Source organism: Falco biarmicus, chromosome 16, assembly GCF_023638135.1.
Source record: "Falco biarmicus isolate bFalBia1 chromosome 16, bFalBia1.pri, whole genome shotgun sequence".
NCBI lineage: Eukaryota > Metazoa > Chordata > Aves > Falconiformes > Falconidae > Falco > Falco biarmicus.
In genome coordinates, this window is record NC_079303.1 from 703,174 (window position 1) to 721,401 (window position 18,228).

Genomic DNA, 18,228 nt, shown 5'->3' on the forward strand with positions numbered 1-18,228 from the left:
ATGAAGTATTATGCTGTGAAAATGAGGATTATCATGTTGAAAAGGATAGCCAGGCTTCTGTGATAGTGAAAAGATCGTGCTAGTAGTGTAAAATAATTTGTGCTGAAATTCTACGTGGCTCCTGGCCTTCCGAGCCTGACAGCCATTGTCTTTGTTCAGGTAGGCGTGCGTGAGAATGGGCACTGTTAAAGATTCATCTGCTTCTCTCTTTCCTCGTCTAGAAATAAAACTGTAGTGTTCATTCCAGGTTGAACATTAGTGCTGTCAAATTTGAATCTCAAATAAGGAGCAGAAGAGCAAGGTGAATTCTGGACAAAAAGAGAGAGAGAGAGAGAGTCTCTTATTTTCAAAGGTTTCTCCAATAGAATATAAGAAAAATCAGTTGAAGATGACAACTTCTGATGGCAGAGAAAAATTCTGAAAGTAGTTTTGCAAAACTGGTTACTAGCAACAGAAAAGCTCCTTTTTACCCATGGCATTCTGAGTTCATCATCTACCCTACCTTTTTTTGTCTCCTTTCTGTTTTAGATAAAAGTTTGGACTGCAAATCCACAACAGTTTGTGGAGGATGAAGACGATGATACTTTTTCCTATACAGTGAGGATTGCTGCACAGGATCTGTTGCTGGTATGCAATGTGTTCCACATCTAGATGCAACCAAAATAATTCTAACAAATAATAAACCTAGCTTCATGAAGGGCATTTGCAGAAAAGGCCAACTTTTAAAAGTCTATACAAATGAGTGTTATCACTTCCTTCTGTGCAGGCTGTGGCTGCTGATTTCCAGAATGAGAGTGCAACTGCTTTGGCTGCAGCAGCTACAAGACATTTACAAGAAGCTGAGCAGGCTAAAAACAATGGTGCTGAGCACTGGTAAGGAGATGGGGCAGCGGGAAAGAACACTGATGCAAATACCAAGCTGTTCTGCAGCATTGGGTGCAGCACAATTTAATCACATTTTTTTGGTGGCACATGGGCAAGGATGAAATTTGAGAAATCTGGTTAGAGGGAAAGAAAAGGAATTCCAGCAGGTCTTGAGCCAGATGGCAGAATCCTTTTGTGGAATACTTTCAGCAATTCCTAGCACGAGTTAGCTGTCCCCAGACTCTTGACAATTCCTTAAAATGTCTAATTGGAAATGTTAATTACTATACATAATCTGAAGAGAAATTGGCAGCACTTTCATTTTGTGTCCAGTTAATCAAGCTCAAAATTTTAGGGTTTGTTTGGTTTTTTTCCACTTGGATGTGAGGAAGAGATTAGGTGCTATATGCAGATGTATGTTTTAATTTCAGAACTTCAGAGTTGTGTTCTTTAATGTTACTTGGCGATAGGAGAAGAGACCTCAATTGTAGAAGTACCTCATTGCTTTTTTATAACTATTCTCTCTTGGTTTTTCAGTGCATTAGTTCAGTGTTTGTGTGTGTTTTGATTATTCATGTCAGAGTAGCCACTCCGTTATAGTGAGCAGCAACTGAATGTCTGCAGAATCAGACATTTGAGTCCCTGTCTGCCTTAATTGTGATAAGTTTTAAAGTAGGTTATTTGCTTCACAAATAAAACCAGGAAACGGTATTTACACACAACTCCATTTCATCATAATTAACAAAATGTAATGCAAGAATAGACATTTTTAAATCTTTAAATGTACTGGGTATCACAGTGCTTCTGCACACAGAGTAATCAAGCATGGTGCTATTTCTTGAGGCGATGATGAAGGAAAAACTTAAAGGCATCCTAATTCTTTTGCAGGTGGAAAATACATGAAGCTTGTATGCTGGCCCTGGGCTCTGTGAAGTCTATTATTACAGACAGTGTGAAGAATGGTAGGATACATTTTGATATGCACGGCTTCCTGACAAATGTTGTTCTTGCAGATCTCAACATTTCAGGTATGTTGGACCTTGCCATTGCTCAGAGTAACTGCTGAGTGCCAGACCTTGAAAATCTCTCTCAAACAGAAGTGTCTGATGAATCAGGTTGCTGTGTGCACATGGTGGTGTGAAATGCAGTTGTGCACATTGTACATGTGAAAGGGCATAAATCTTATGCTGTGAGTTCACACATGCAACCAGGGCTAATATAAGTCCTTGAAGTGGGACACTGCTTTCAGTTGAAACTCACTGTTAGCTGGGTGCTTGAGCCTATAGGGCTTGGAGGTGGAAGGGCAATTGCTTAGGGAACTTCATGGAAAAATAGTTGTTCTGTTGTATTGTATCTGTTTCTGGGAAGGACACCAGCAGTGTTTAACAGGCTTCAGAACTTCTGCAGCACCATACCACGCCATTCTCTTTATGCTGAGGCTGATGGTAGTCATAGCCCATAAATTCAAATAATATTCCTAGCTGAGCGGGATCCTATTATTGGGAACTGTGCGGGCTTCTGCTTTCTATGTTATCTTACATCAGTGTGCAAGAAACTCAAAGGAGTTGTTGGCAGTCACACCTCAGAAGTCCTTGCAAGTAATTAAAATTTGAGAAGTTTAAGCCAATGTGAGCATTATTGGTGAGTCCACATTAAGCTGCTTAAGTGCAGAAAAAACAAATTGTTGGATGCTTTCATCAAAGAAATATGTTTAACCTATTACAAAGAAGGTTTTTTCTATTTTTGTCTTAATTTTGAATGAAGAAATAGTGTGCAATGCCTGTAAATAAACAACCTCAGCTATTTACATGTATTTACACACATGTACAGATTTGATATTGGGTTGTAGATGAGCTATTGTGCTCAAGAAAGAGCTCCTGCAGTCAGTATGTATGTAGTTCTCAGAGGATATCATTTACTGCTCAGTAATGGTAATAAGACAAAGAAATCTTGTGGTTTATAATACTAGCTTAGAAAATAAAGCTTTTCTCTTGCTGTACATCTTGCGTGGAGTTTTTCATGTTCTCATCTTAAAATTAATACTTGCAGAAGTATAAATAATGGCAGTAAAGATGCTGAGAAATAGACAGCATCATCTGTTTGAGGGTAGCCTAAATAGTTAAGGACACTTTGAGCCTGAAAAGGCAGAAGGGTTAAGTGTGATAAAGATACATCATACCTTGATAAGTGTAAACAGGTGAGTAGATAATGAGTATTCACTAGTGCTGTTGAACATTACGTTCTGTGATTGCAAGGTGATGGCTGGAAACTAGAAGAATCTGTGAAAGATCCCTGAGTACATTTTCTGTTCCTCTAATTCTTTTTCCTAAGCTGCTGCTGTTTGCTGCTCTTGGGGACAAAATACTGAGCTAGATGAATAGGAATTACTGAAGAAGCCTTTGTTACTTTTGTTCCAGTGATCAGTAAAGCATGTATTGCTGTATTGATGAACAAATTAAAGTGTAACTAGTTGAGGGAAGAAGGTGGTTGTTTGTTTGGTTGGGTTTTTTTGTTTAAAGAAATGAGAAATTATTCTTTGAAATAACTAAGGAAATAAACTGAATTCTGCCTATGAACAGAAATTATTTGTATGCCTGCATACTTGTCTTCACTGTAACATCTTGCCATTTTCTTGTCAGGATGACAAGATTTTGAATAATGGATAGAAGCAGTTGTAATTTTAAACTCAGAAAACTTACTGTAAAACCACTATGGTTTTTTGTTTTGCTTCAGTGTCTCCTTTTCTCCTGGGCCGTGCTCTGTGGGCCGCCAGCCGTTTTACAGTGGCTATGTCTCCAGAGCTAATCCAGCAGTTCCTGCAAGCTACTGTCAGTGGTCTACATGAAACCCAGCCTCCTTCTGTCCGCATCTCTGCAGTCAGAGCTATCTGGGGGTAAGTAAACCCTAAGGTATTCCAAAGCCGCAGGGATAGCTGGTATAAATTACGCTTACAAGACCAGTATGTTAAAATACTAATACTATTTCTGTGTAGGCTGTGGAAATACTTGCTTTGAATGAAACACATGTCAACTTAAAAAGTGTAAGCAATCAGGTTCAAAATAGAATAACTCCAATGAGGACTGTGAAACTGAGATTCAAGGTTGGCTACAGTAGTAGTAATGGATACAGTCCCAAGGAGAAGCAGAACTCGATAGCGATGAGAAGCATCGAGATGAAACCCAGATGACTCCTGTTCAGTCACAAGGGTGGCTGAAGGACATAGTACGGGCTTGTGAAGCAGGTCCTAGTAACAAGGAATGTTTGTTTTTCCAATCCTTTCTTTGTAAGTTGCAAGAAGGAAAAAGGGAGATCTGCTGTATTGATTCTAAAGTGAAAAATGAACATTTGTCTAAAACCAGAAAATGACCAACCACAAAAAAACTTGTGAAAACCCTACTCTTCCCCACTCTCTTCCTCCAAAAAAATACCTTGTCTTCTGTTTGCACTGAAATGTTACTGAATAAGTGAAGGCAGAGACTTAGAACTTAGTTATTCCTGAAATTGTTTTATCATTCCCCAGGTCACTTGTAGAACATAGTAATTAAACATTTTGTAAGCAGTGAGTGTCTGTCTTGGACTACTTCTGTCCTCAAGGTTTATTTTCTCTATCCATCGATGCGCAGCTCTTAAGAGAGAACTCTTAGTAAGAGGTGGTAGAAGCTTTTAATATCACTTAACTCTGCTTCTGTGAACCTCCAGGGGTGCAGTGAGGAGGAAAGATAGCTGAGCTGTTGAGAGATCAAGGGAAAAGTCCTAGAGGAGTGAACTTGAGGAATAAGAATCAGAGGGTGAAATATCATCTAGAGTTAAATGTATAAATCACTTTAATATATTACGTATGTATTTTTGTATCATGAATTTCTTGTCTAGCTACTGTGACCAGCTGAAGATCTCTGAGAGCACCCATGTGTTGCAGCCTTTCCTTCCTAGCATTCTTGATGGACTGATCCACTTGGCAACTCAGTTCAGTTCCGAGGTCCTAAACCTTGTGATGGAGACGCTGTGCATTGTCTGTACGGTAGACCCAGCATTTACAGCAAGTGTGGAGAACAAAATCTGCCCCTTCACGATTGCAATATTTTTGAAGTACAGTAACGGTATGCCTTCAAGTTACGTTCTCAAACTACAGTTGTTTTTGCTACTGAATCCTGGTGGTGAAAACTTAATAAATGGTAATTGAATTAACATTGAGTCATGTGGTAAAGCTAGAAGGGAAACTTGCTGCTTTGCCTATTCAAAATAGTGGTAGCAAACATTGAGATGTGTTTGTTAGTATATTTCAGTAAATGGTGCTTTCTCTCTCCAGATCCAGTTGTTGCTTCTCTTGCCCAAGATATCTTTAAGGAGCTAGCTCAGATAGAAGCCTGCCAGGGTCCAATGCAGATGAGGCTAATACCAACTCTTGTCAGCATCATGCAAGCCCCTGCTGACAAGATCCCAGCAGGGCTTTGTGCAGTAAGTGCTACAGTGGTACATGGTCTTAGCTGGAGATGATTCCTTGTTCTTGAATGTATAGGATGGCTGGTCTGCAAAGAATAGAAAAGTTGCTTTTAAACTGCTTTTGAACGATGACTTTGGTCATTGGTAGAGGTTTCTCTGTGGAGAGAAGGCGGCAAATCTGCAGATGAGGGAAGATGCTTCCAAAAGTTAACTTTAAACTGCTCCTCTGGACTTCTTCCAGTTTCTGCAGCATATCCCTCGTGGTTTCACTTTGAGATAGCCATCTTTCACCAGTAACAGTCTCCTCTTTTTGGTGGAATGTTCTCCAGTAGGCTACACGGCTATTTCTTGCACTTTCTTCTAAGGCTTTTTCTGATTTGTGTGTCACATGTATAAATTGCTGGAGACATAGGAAGGACAAGCCTGTATAATTTTAAAAGTACCCTTATAAAAGGTTAAGCATTGACTGTGTGGAATGATTATATGTAATTAAACCCATAAATATCTTTATCAACATGCTTATAATCTCCCTATTGATTGGTATGACAGTTACAATTCCTCATGGGTAATTAAAATAGATCTATAATCAATATAAACAAAATGGAACAAGTCAGCTAGAACAGTTCTCTGGCTGTACTGATTAGCATGCGTCAGGGTACCGTGAAACTGTTTGCCATATTTAAGGGGTTACACTGCTTTTAGTGTCTGAACTGCCTTGGAAACTTTTACAGTGCTCACCACATATTTGTGTCAAACACAGTGATGCTTGGGTGCATGACTCCAAGGGCCTCTGATTTAAAAAATATTCTAGACTTTATGCCTTTGATGTTTGCACCAGTGATGGGTAATTCTGACTTGGCGTACTATGGCTGCTGCTGTAACAGTGCCTTCATTTGTGTTTTCCTTTCAGACTTCTATTGATATATTGACCACAGTTGTGAGGAATACAAAACCTCCTCTGTCTCAGCTCCTGATCTGCCAAGCATTTCCTGCAGTGGCTCAGTGCAGCTTGAACACAGATGACAATGCTACTATGCAGGTAACGTTGTGGGGAGTACTGAGAATTGCAGGGCTATTGCAGTCCAAGAGGTGACCGAGTAAGACGGGTGACATAGCCTTTAAGGGAGCCCAGGCTTTGCTTGTCAACAGCTGTATTGGCATCTCCTCAGGAGTCTCTGCCACCTCCTGTTTATCCTGAAAGTACTGCTGTTCAAGGCCCTGGAATGACTTTTACTGATCGTTCCTTAATTTGGAGGACTGGTGTGAGTAAAGCAGCAGCCTTGATAGTTTTTCTGTTTTAGGGCTCTAGAGCGCACAAAAAAAAAACCCCACCACAAAAACCAAAACCCAAACAAAAACCCAAAACATTGCATTTCTTCCCCCATTAACTTTCATCGCAGCTAGGAATGGCAGAGGGTGTTCTCAGGAACACTCTTGGGCATAGGGAAGAAAAAGACCTGTGCAGAAGCCTTTCTAGACCTCCTCCTCCTCCTGGCTGTTTTCTCCTGTACTCATTTAAGTGGGAAGGGGAGGGCAAACTTGTTTTTGATGGAGCCATGTATGCAATGGAGGGAGAGCGTGGATTAATCCCAAAAGCAGTTCTGCCTGAGCTGTGCTGGCAGGCTCTTCTATTACCTGATCATGTCTTTAGAGTATTTAAGCAAGAAGGAAAAAGCATCAGAGGCTACAAGCGCAGGCTGCCTTTTCATTCCAGCTACTAGGTGGCATATAAATAAAAAGCTGGTTTCGTTCCTTATGTAAGAAGTTTTATAGTGCCAGCTACCCTTTGCCACATGAATACAGACCATAGAAATGGCTTTCCTTAAACAACATACCAGTAAGAATAGATTGGAGACCAGCATGCTGGTCACTCTGCTGGATCTTTGTTTTCAGAAGAATGCAAAACAATTGCAGCTTGGCTGTTAGTGAGCTTCATTAACAACAAAGTGCTACACTTTGCTGTCTTCATTTCTCACTTGTTAGAAACTCTTGGAATTTCTCTGGGTAACAAGACTGGCCCAAAACTGCAGCTAATTTAGGTTGTCTTTGTATTTACTAGATGATCTTGAGACCTGCCTGGGCATAGAAGAGTTTTGTACTTGAAAATGCACTGAAGTCTGTAGAAATTATTTTTAAATTTAAACACTGATTTTACTGCTCTAATAGAGCTTGGATCTTTTACAGATGTCACCAGTTTGCCCATTGTTTTCATCTTGGTTAAGGGTCTTTTGGGAGTGATGACAGGAGATGACTTCCCATGCTTCCCACTCCCTTATCTGGAAAGGGAAATTCTAACATGATTATTTTCTTTTTTAGAATGGTGGTGAGTGTCTGCGTGCCTACGTCTCAGTAGCGCTGGAACAAATTGCACAATGGCATGATGAGCAAGGCCACAATGGACTGTGGTATGTGATGCAGGTGGTGAGCCAACTTCTAGATCCAAGGACCTCAGAATTCACTGCTGCCTTTGTGGGCAGGCTGGTCTCCACTTTAATTTCGAAAGCAGGAAGTGAGCTGGGAGAGAATCTGGACCAGATCCTGAGAGCTATCCTGAGCAAAATGCAGCAAGCAGAGACACTCAGTGTAATGCAGGTGAGCAGGCTGGGCACCCAGGAAAGCAAGTAGAAGTGTCAGGAAAAGAAATTGTAATTTTTTTTTTTAAATTGTTTTATAAAACAAAACATATATTTTATTGTATATATTTTTCTATAATATATAAAAATTATACTTATATATAGATATATATTTAATATATAATGTATAATAGAAATATAATATGTTTCTATTATATATATAAAAAACAAATTACTGTAAGAAAGTAATAAAAACCCTGATTATTTATAGCTAGTACAATTGAAGGGTCTACGTATCACCTTGAAGTAGTCGTGAAAATGCCGACTTTGCTCATACAGAGTTATCCAGATTATGGATTTTGTGGGTAAGCTTTAATGCACCTTAAATAATGCCTCATGGCTTTGTGCTTGCAAGCAGTGAATGTTTAGAGGGGCCAGGAGTTGCCTAAGTAGGGATGCTATGGCAAAGGCAGCACATGTTTTCAAGCGGTTTTGTGCTGTATTCATAGGATAAATGCCTGGGAGTTCAGACAAGGTGAACTTTTGGTGAGTTGGAGGTGTGGTTGGCCTGCATCAGGTGAGAGGCCAGACAAAAAGCATCGTGATCTCTTCTAGCCTTGACCTTCTTCTAGTGGCACAGTTTTATGGAATGATTTTATTTCAGTCATCTTCATTCTCTCTCCCGTCTTTCTTGTCAGTGCCCTTAATGTAGAACATGGTGATGGGCCCCCTGGTTCCTCAGCAGCAGCTGGGGGAAGATGTTTTGCTGGCACTGTTGAGTAAAATCCCACCTTTGCCCTCAGTGCAGCACTTGGCTGAGGCTCACTGTGCTCTAAGCCTTTTATCTTTCTTGTGTATTTCTCTGGTTTTTGTATGTGCATTTTTCAAGCCAGCATATGCTGAGTCAAGAAGGCCATTCGGATGTCTGCACAGATTTCATCTTAAAGCCGTGATTTTAACACACCCCACCACCACCACCCACCCCTTCAGATACACTGCTGATTCTTAACTCTTCCGAGTTAGAATCGGTTCCAAGTTAGAAGATCTGGAAGCTGTCAACATGAGGTCCTGTAGCCAGGGAAGGAGAAATGAGCCTTTCACAAGGCTGAATCTCTTCCCTGTGTTAGCCTGGAAGATGGGCCTCTGGAGGTGGGCAGCTTTTCACCAAGGAAGCCTGCAGAGATGCCTTCAGACTTGGAGACTGACATTTAGAAATATGCAGGGTGTGAATTCTACCCCAGGTCTTTAGGAGTCAGACTGTAAAACTGCATCTTGTTAAAAAAAAAAAACAAACCAACCAACCCACACCCAAAACAAAACACAACAAAAAAACCCAAAAACCTTTCTAAAATTGCAATTCTTTCTCTGAAACTTGTGTTCAAAGTGCACTTGGAATTGGAAAAGGCCCGAATGATGATGTGTGGTCCTGTGACAGAGGTGGTGATGGAAAACCCCTGTCATGAAAGGGGAGGAGAATATGGGTTGTGGCTCTGGCCCAGTAACTTCTGTTCCTTAACTTGATGATGAGATGCATTTCTGCTAGATATGCCTAGATTTGGAGCTCTGTGTATAGAGCCATGTGTACAGCTTCTGGTCCATTGAGCAAACTAGGGCACTTGCAATGTCTTGAGTGTTGCCATGTGATATTTTTGCTAGTCAGAAGTCAAATGCAGCCGCTGATATTTTTTAAATAGCCTTTTCATCTTTGCTTTAAGGTTTGTTAGTTTGGGGCATGGTTGTGAGTAAATTTATTCCTTCTGTGTGATTTTGGGGTGGTTAAAACATATTGCTGTTGACTGTAGTAGTTTATTGCCTGCTTTTGTAGCAGACAGTGTCTCGCAGATGCTAACACTTTCTCTTCCTCTTGGGGCTGGTAATCACAGTCTGCACTTCTGCAGGGAGCTCAGTTACTTGAATATTTGATAAAACATTTTCAGCTATTAAATTATGTACAGCTAACATTTCCTTTCTCCTCCTGTAGTCCTTGATTATGGTGTTTGCTCACTTGGTTCACTCGCAACTGGAGCCACTCCTGGAGTTCCTGTGTAGTCTCCCCGGACCAACTGGGAAGCCTGCTCTGGAGTTTGTAATGGCCGAATGGATGAGCCGGCAGCACTTGTTCTATGGGCAGTACGAAGGCAAAGTCAGGTGGGATGTTTCATAAGCAGGATCTGTGCGTTAACGTTAGCTGACTGATCATCCCATTGTAATTAAACACACTGGGTGTGAGGGAAGGGGGAGCTGGTTCAGGCTTGGATTAGTGTGTGCCAGCACTGGACAGAATTGTTTCCTGCACTGTCAGTTCAGCTCAGGAGAGCTGTGATATCTGGGGCAATCTCTGATCTTCCTCTAAGTGCTGCTCTTGGTGCCTGGTGTTTCTGTACTGGAACAGGGTGACCCAAGGGGGAAGGGGGTGACTCTTGCAAGCACAGGAGTGCTTTTGAGATTGAACTTCTGTGAATGGGATGAGAATAGCTTCCAGACATGATGTTTTCTTTGTAGAACATTGTAGAGTTTCAGGACATTGTAGAGAGTTTCCTAAGAGAATCTGGTGATTTCTTGTTGATTTAGTGACCTCTTAAAAGTCAGTAAAGAAATCAGCTGAAACCGTTTTCTCCCCCTTTTGCTGTAGGAGCACATTTGTCTTCCGGTGGAGGCTGAGAACTATATTCCAAAGCACAAAATGCCCTATATTAATTTAAATTTTACCGAAGCTGCTGTCTTTGATTTTTCTGGAAATGGGAAGCCTAACAGACCACCCTTAGGGGTCTTACCAGCTGTTAACTCACTTCTTAGTATCTGTTGGTGTGGGGTTTTTTTATTAAGGCAGTCACATGGCCTGTGAAATAAATACTGAGAAAAAGCATGTTTGAAGTGGAATTTTGTGAATGATCATGCAGAACAAGAGGCAGTCTGATTTGGGGATCTGGTGCTGGTTTTGGTCACACTTGGTCTGTTTCATCCTTAAAAGCAGTGGTTTATCCCCATTTTGACAGAACAGCGTTGTCTGCAGGATTCCATGTGACTGCTTATGGCCACAGGAAAAAGCCGAAGCAGATGCCGATGGGGAGAGCAAGGTCAAACTGTTGTTCAGAGCTGTCTCCACAATGTCTGAGACTAGAGCTGTTTGTGTACCAAGACTTGGCAAGGCTCTACAGTATATTAAACACTTTGATCTGTGTTGTTTACAGTGATGCTTATTGTGCATTAGAAAATGCTAAATGTTTTTGTGCATATTGAAGAAAAGCAATGCCTGCTCAGGGGACCCTCGTGTATAGAGTTAGTAAAAGGAACGTGAATATAGCTGGTACCTTCTGTGTGCATCAGTCCCCATCCCTGTGAGTGGCAGGTTGAAGAAGTGGCTGTTTGCTCTTGACCAGCATGGTGAAAGGATGGGAAAATTTTGAGCAACTGAAGGGTGGCATCTTAAGATCTGGGTCCAAACCAGCAGTATGGGTATTGAGAGCCATAGTGTGGGAGGAAAGGACAGTGTGAAGTGAAAGCACAAAAAGAGTGAGTTTCACAGAGCTCCAAAACTTCAGTTTGAGACTTGTGGAGCCAGGAGAGAGGTTTAAGAGTGCCAAGCATAAACTGGCGTCCTTAACCTGTAGTCACGGTCTCGGTATGATCTGGAAATGGAGAAGGCTTGAAAGTGTGGAGCAGAAATCTGAGTAGCAGAGATGGAATGAACACATGAAGATACCAAAGGAGCAAATTAGAAGGTCTGACTGTAGCAGAGCTGTGAAGGACCAAAGTGAAAAAGAGCTTTGAGACTGGAGAAGAGTAGAAGAAATGTTCATAGCTGCAGATCAACCAAATTACTACTTTCTTACCACTGCTTTCCTCTTAATTCCATCATCATCTGCATGTGATGCCTCAGGAGTGTGTTTAACCTTGTGGCCCTTCTGAACTGGAAAAACCTTTTATGTGTGTATGCAGGGTCTCTTAGTGTTTAATCCAAAGCTTTGTCAGTGTTCAGCTTGCTGTGCAAATCAGGATATGAGTCGCGTATCAGATGCTGGCATAGATCAGGAGAAACAGGAAAATTCTGTAATGTTCGTTCTTGGCAAACGTGTAGTAAAAAGGGCATCTGAATGTCTGCTCTGGAGATGTGTTCCCTATTAATAGTTCACTGAAGGGCTACAGTTTAGGAAAATTCTGATTTGTAATTTTCCTATTCCCCGCTCTCCAGCTCTGTAGCATTGTGTAAACTCCTTCAGTACGGCATCAACACAGACGACAAGCGACTTCAGGACATCAGGGTAAAGGGAGAAGAAATATTTAATATGGATGAGGGAATACGGACACGATCAAAGTCAGCCAAAAGTAAGTAATCGTTTTGCTGTATTTAACAGGGTTTTTTTCCCATGTTAGTATATGCTATGAAAGGCCTTAAAATAGATCTTGTAGATCACACAAAGCTGTGGGAGATATTTCCTACAGAAGGTGCATGTTGGTTTTTTAGAGCTAATCCGTACATCATGTACTTACGTATCCATTACTTGCCTTAATTCTGCCAACAACTGATTTGGAAGACTTCTGATGTCTCTGATTTAATACAAATGGATGAGGTGATTATAGAATTGAGAGTTATTCACTGCTATTTTGCGTCATCCTGTTCCATCTGATGAGAGAGAATGGTAATTGCTGGCATTTGAGTTAAACTAAGATTAATGCTAATATCAATAGGAATTAAAACCAGTGCTCCCAGTTTCTTTGATAGGATCTTTCCTTTTGTAATTAAGGACAAATACACTAGCTATCCCATGGAATAATTAAGCCCTGCAGGAACACTGATGAGGAAAAGCTGGAGCTTACAGTGTCTCAGAAAGGGTAGAGGCATGCATGGGAGTGCTGTGCTGCTCATTTGCTTGAAAGCACTGCTAGATGTGTAAACATACTTCAGAGAAGAATGCTTAATGAAGTCATCTGTGACTATGATTTCATTGAGTAGACTCACCAATTCATCCAGCTGTGGAGATTTTAACTATGCCTTCTCTTCATTCAAACTATGCAATATTTGATACTGCCATTAAGGTCTTTGGGAATCTAGCTGTGGAGGTATATGGGAAGAACATTTAAGGTTTTTATGTCAGTTCCTTTTTCCTCCCAACCTGGAAGTTTTGCTTGTATGTGAGCATGTTAAATGTATGGTATAATTTAAAAAAAAAACAACCAAAAAAACCAAAACACACCACAAAACAAAACCAAAACCAGCCAACCAAAAAAACACCCAGAAGCAAACAACACCCCTCAAAGCCTCTCCCAACAAACCCCAAAACCACCACGATAAAAAAAGGCCTGGTTTTAACGTTTTCTTAAAAGCAGTGTGAATATATATTTTTATTCTCTTACAGATCCTGAACGCTGGACAAACATTCCTTTGTTAGTAAAAATCTTAAAGTTAATAATAAATGAACTCTCTAATGCAATGGAAGCAAATGCATCTAGACAGACAACTGCAGATTGGAGCCAAGGTAAAATACTAGGTTTGCTTTGTCTCTTTGCATGGCTTAAATCTACTTTGTAATCTCTTCAGTAATTAAGAAACTCACAATAGTAAATAATATACCTGTAATTACAAAGGCTTAAATAGTGAGCCAAAGGTTAAGATCAGTATTGTGTATTCTTATACCTGAAAATTGTTTTGAGCTAGTTTGGAAGATGGGATCTGACCGTATGCCAATAAAATCATCCTTTCTTGGTATATCTGGTCTACCTTTCTTCCTCTCTGATTCAAGCATCCATTCTTGCTGCTGCTTGTTGCTTGGCTCCAATTCCTGAGTTACTCGTTCCAAAAGGATAGTAAAGGTTGCAGGTGTTTCCCTTCATCTGCCTACACAAGCAGGATGTTTGCCTGAAAACTAGCAGTCCTCTTTAGAGTGGTCAACAGGCTGGACCTCTTGCATTTGGATTATTTTTGGAAGAATTATTTTTTTTCTTAAACAGATGATTCAAATGATATGTGGGAGGATCAGGAAGAGGATGAGGATGAAGATGAAGGCTTAGCAGGACAGTTCTTATCAGATATTCTTTCCACAAACAAGTATGGTAAGTAGTAACAGCTTTAAAGTGCTTACTCAAAGCAAAAACAGAGTAGGTGACATCCTAGTCAAAGTTTTTTTTCCTTGACAGCAGCTCAACAAAGGCTGTGGGCAAGGGGAAGGAAACACTACACTGGGATTTTGAATAAGGACCTTCTGTAAGAGGGACATGTCTTTGATTAACACGATGATTAAATAACTGCATTTTTCACCTGAGTTCAAATGCTGCGTAGGCTTCATGTTGCTGTGAGATGTGTGCAGGTATTTCTTCTAAAGAGAAAACTGATGTTCAAAGATGTAGACATGACCTTGAAATGACAGTGTAGTAGAAATGGACGAGCTTGTTTGTGGAGTGATGTTGAGAAATAATTGCTGCATAAAGATGATGGAATGGGTGTATCATCTCCTTTCCTCTGCTCTCCAGTTTGCATATAGTCTTAGAAGGGAGAACCTTACAGGCAAATACAATAAGGGAGACTACTTACATTAGCACAGAATTGGAAATGGGTCACTGTGACATAAGATCAAGGCATAAGACTATAGTGCACGTAACTAACAAACCTGCTTGTCTAGTATCCCTTGTATGCTTGTCTCACCTGTGTGTTCCTTGAGGCTCCTGCTATGACCCATCTTGTTCTGGGATTTTCTCGTCATGTGAGCTCAAGCGGATATTCTGGATACAATTTTTATTTTTTTTTTTACCCAGCAGTGCTGAAACAATTACTATTTTTTTTTAATCTTTGGATTTCAACAGTAGTCTAATAGATTACTTCCTGAGATATTTTGCTCTGTTTAATGTTAAAACCTGCTGATTTGCCTCTGACAGATGAGGATTACTACGAAGATGATGAAGAGGACGATCCAGATGCATTAAAGGACCCTCTTTACCAAATAGATCTCCAGGTGATGCTATAGAATGAGGGGGTTTTAATCAGATTTCTATCATTCTTTATAAACCTTTTTTTTTTAATGTTGTACTTTAAGAAGACTGCAAACCACCAGTTACTGATTGTTGTCCTGAAGGTACTCAGTTCATTGAAATTACTTTGGAAAGTGCTGAGTATCCAAGGAATGCCTGGAGCTGTTTTTCTTTATTGGATCAATATCAGTAACTTGCAAATGTGAATGAACAAAGCTTTTTGAACAGAGGGATTTGAAACTTTTGTACCCGTGACTTCACAGCTATTTGCTGAAGTCAGAAATAGGTTGGAGACCGAACATGACAGAATTTCATGCTCCACTTGGAGGTGCTCCCATCCAGTCAGCCCCTGTATGATACTTTGCTCCTGCTTTTTACCACCACCTGGCAGCTGTGTATTAGCCCTTCCCCCCTGCTGCCGCCCTTCCTTCTGCATCGCCTGTCTGTTCCCTGCAGTCCCTTTGGCTTACTTGATGCGTGTTGAGGTTTATCTTCCAATATGTGAAAGAAACAGAATTTCCAAAGTGACATGATGCTAACTGGGTCTTTCTGTCTTCCTTTCAGGCCTATCTCACTGACTTCCTCTGTCAGTTTGCACAGCAGCCCTGCTATGCAATGTTTTCAGACCATCTCAATGAGAATGAAAAGCGAGTGTTACAGGCCATTGGTATATAAACCCGTGCAAGAGACCACACTGATCATATCTGAACAATTATTTTTTTTTTGCTTATTCCACGTTTTATGATTCAACATAAAACATTTTCCAGTGTCTGCCTGCTTGTTACAGGTGGATGATGGCCTCGTTGCAATGTATTGAGCCTCATCTTCACATGAATCTGCTAAGGGATGGAATACTAAGAAAGCAACAAGGACAGAAGTCTGTAGAGCTTTGCACATTTCGTCTCACCATGGGAGCACTTTCATTTTCCACAGTAACTTTCCAGGAAGTTCTTAAAGATTAAAAAAAAAAAATTTGTTCTTAATATTTTTAAAAGCAAACTGTACCTGTGAAGAGGCACTTAACTGAGTTTCCCACAGCACAGTTGGACAGAGAAAGGAATTGGGTCACTTACAGATTGCTTGGATGTATCTTGAGAAATTGGAAGGTTGTTCCTCTTTGCGCTCACATAACACATACAGGGTAAATATCTTGATCTTACAGCGTGACTTCTTTTTATAGAACTATAGACTCTTCTATCAGAGATGCCTAAATGGTATGGAAACTGTTTACAGGAGTTTGGATGGGAAGCTGAGATAATAAAACTGAATGCATATCTTCTTTCCTGTTGTGGATGGGGCTTTGTTGCTCACATCTGCTGCCTAGTCCCATGGGAGCAGTTCTTTACTAACGCTTTTGTGTGCACATGCTCAAAGGAAGCTACCACTTAAATTTCTGTTCCTGTGGCACGTGGCTACTAAAGACTTTGGGTTTATGGAACATAAGAAGCCACAATTTTTAGGGGAAAAAGACCTGACTGTATTTAACATATTTGCTCCATGACAGCCACTCTGAACTACTTTGCTTCCTTCACACTCCTGTGTGTATTTTTATAGAGTGGTAAAATAACATTTGCAAATTGATTTACCCATAAGAACAGTGTGATGTATCTCACAACACCTCTCTGCCTTTGGTTCCCCCTTGGGGAAAATGAAAATAAAACTATTAAAATGTACATTGGTATCCTCCTTATAAAACAGATTTAAAAGAAACTTGCACTTGTTTCCTGAAGTCACTTTTTTTAAGACTTATTTCTCCTTAGGAAACTTTCTGTATGTGCTGCCTGGAGGATGTTAGGGTATTTCACAGGAGTCGTCTGGACAGAAAGGGAGTCCTGTAATGGATACATCTTCTTCTGCGTAAAAGAAAAGGCTGACCCATTATAGAGTTTCCTTTCTTAAGAAAGGTACTTGCTGTTCCTTTGTGGAACAATATGCTTTGAAGTTGTATCTAAAAACCTCCAAAGAGCTGGAGTGATTCTGTATCTTACTGGTCTAACAGAGTATAGCTTTTCACTTTTTTACCAGGAGGGGATAATAAATTAACTTTTTAACAGCCAAAGATGGCATAATTTGTTTAGCAAGTGTGGGGAAAATGGTAAAATAACTCTGAATTCTAAAGCAGACCTTGCTCCCCTCTCCCACCCAAACCCCTCATGTTGTGTCTGAGAGTGGGCACAACTAGCGGGGCATCCCCACCATTCGCTGCAGACTGATCTGAATGGTCCTTGGGTTCTCAGCGGTTTTGTATGAATAGCTCTGTGAGAGGCAGGATTGGAAGCCTGATGTTTGTGTGTGTGCATGTGTGTGTGTGTCTCTAATAAGGTATATTAAGCTCTGATTTCCAAGCAGTTGTGTCGCGGTGTCTTTCTTCCCTGTGGATTCTCTGGTGTATAAGAATATATAATTAAACGTGCTATGGCCTTCCCTTCAGTGGGGATGCTGTGGTTCTTTCTTCTACCTAAACATTATTTTAATTTTTTTTTAAAGTCTATTAGGAATTTTGTTGTGAGGAATTTGTCTCTCTCAACTTTCACTGAAAAGGGCCAACAAGTTAAACTAAACAGTGCAGTCTCTTGAGGAAACCCAACTAGAAGCAGATGGCCGCAGTGGTGTATCCTGATAGCTGTACAGGAAGGATCGAGTGTCTTCAAAGTGACTGATCCCCGCCCTGGGAGGAGGTAGAACCATCCTTCTTTGCCCTGTGTGTTAGCAGCAAAGCTCAAAGCAGTCATCCATTCTTGGAGGTAAGAATACCAAACATCTGGAAGCATCAAGGTGTGTTTTGGGGTGTCAGCAGTAAATGGAACACATTCAGGTCTAGCTCGTGGAGAGGTGCTGGTGGGGTTCACTGCTTTCCAGTGGGAGTTGGCTGCTGTGTGCCTTAGGGGAGCTCACTTTAGTTTAAGTTGGATGGTGGGTTTAAATAAGACCATGAAAAATGAGACCGGCTTAATACTACTGATACTGTTCCTCATCCTGAACTGAGAAATCCAAGGATTTCTTTGCAGTTGCAAGGTCCAAAAAGTAGATGGGCCAGTGTCGTGTAGAGTTCCTGTTGGAGCTTGTTGGTGTGTTGGTTAGAAACTATTGGTTTGCAGGGGTTAATGGTTTTTCCAGGAGGGTATCTGTTGAGAAGGGAAGGACTGGGGGAGAAGTGGCCTTTGGGGACCAGTGCTCTGTTCTGTCCCTCCTGCAGCATATAGCTGGCGCGTAGCCTGAGCTGGGCGGGCACGACGTGGCAGTGTGCCACACTCCGTCGCAAGCAGAGTGGTGGTGTGCAGGATGGGTTTTGGCAAGTAGTACTGTGATTCAAGCTCCCCCCTAGAGAAAGGCCAAGTAGGGTGTGAGAGCAGCCGTCTGCAGGGGAGGTGGCCTGGGGGAGCTCCTG

The 18,228-nt window shown here is 41.0% G+C and overlaps 1 protein-coding gene across 1 annotated transcript in view; it reads left to right on the forward strand.

Moving 5' to 3' along the window:
• The window catches only part of IPO9 (importin 9), a 38,886-nt gene extending 22,336 nt beyond the window's left edge, over positions 1-16,550 (forward strand). The window contains exons 11-24 of the mRNA XM_056362061.1: positions 529-627; positions 767-873; positions 1,753-1,892; positions 3,598-3,757; positions 4,735-4,961; positions 5,171-5,319; positions 6,215-6,343; positions 7,621-7,896; positions 9,859-10,025; positions 12,070-12,203; positions 13,235-13,354; positions 13,827-13,928; positions 14,748-14,824; positions 15,405-16,550. Coding sequence (XP_056218036.1) covers positions 529-627; positions 767-873; positions 1,753-1,892; positions 3,598-3,757; positions 4,735-4,961; positions 5,171-5,319; positions 6,215-6,343; positions 7,621-7,896; positions 9,859-10,025; positions 12,070-12,203; positions 13,235-13,354; positions 13,827-13,928; positions 14,748-14,824; positions 15,405-15,515 — 1,998 coding nt within the window. The 3' untranslated portion in view covers positions 15,516-16,550. The remainder of the gene's footprint in view (positions 1-528; positions 628-766; positions 874-1,752; positions 1,893-3,597; positions 3,758-4,734; positions 4,962-5,170; positions 5,320-6,214; positions 6,344-7,620; positions 7,897-9,858; positions 10,026-12,069; positions 12,204-13,234; positions 13,355-13,826; positions 13,929-14,747; positions 14,825-15,404) is intronic.
• The last annotated feature ends 1,678 nt before the right edge of the window (positions 16,551-18,228 follow it).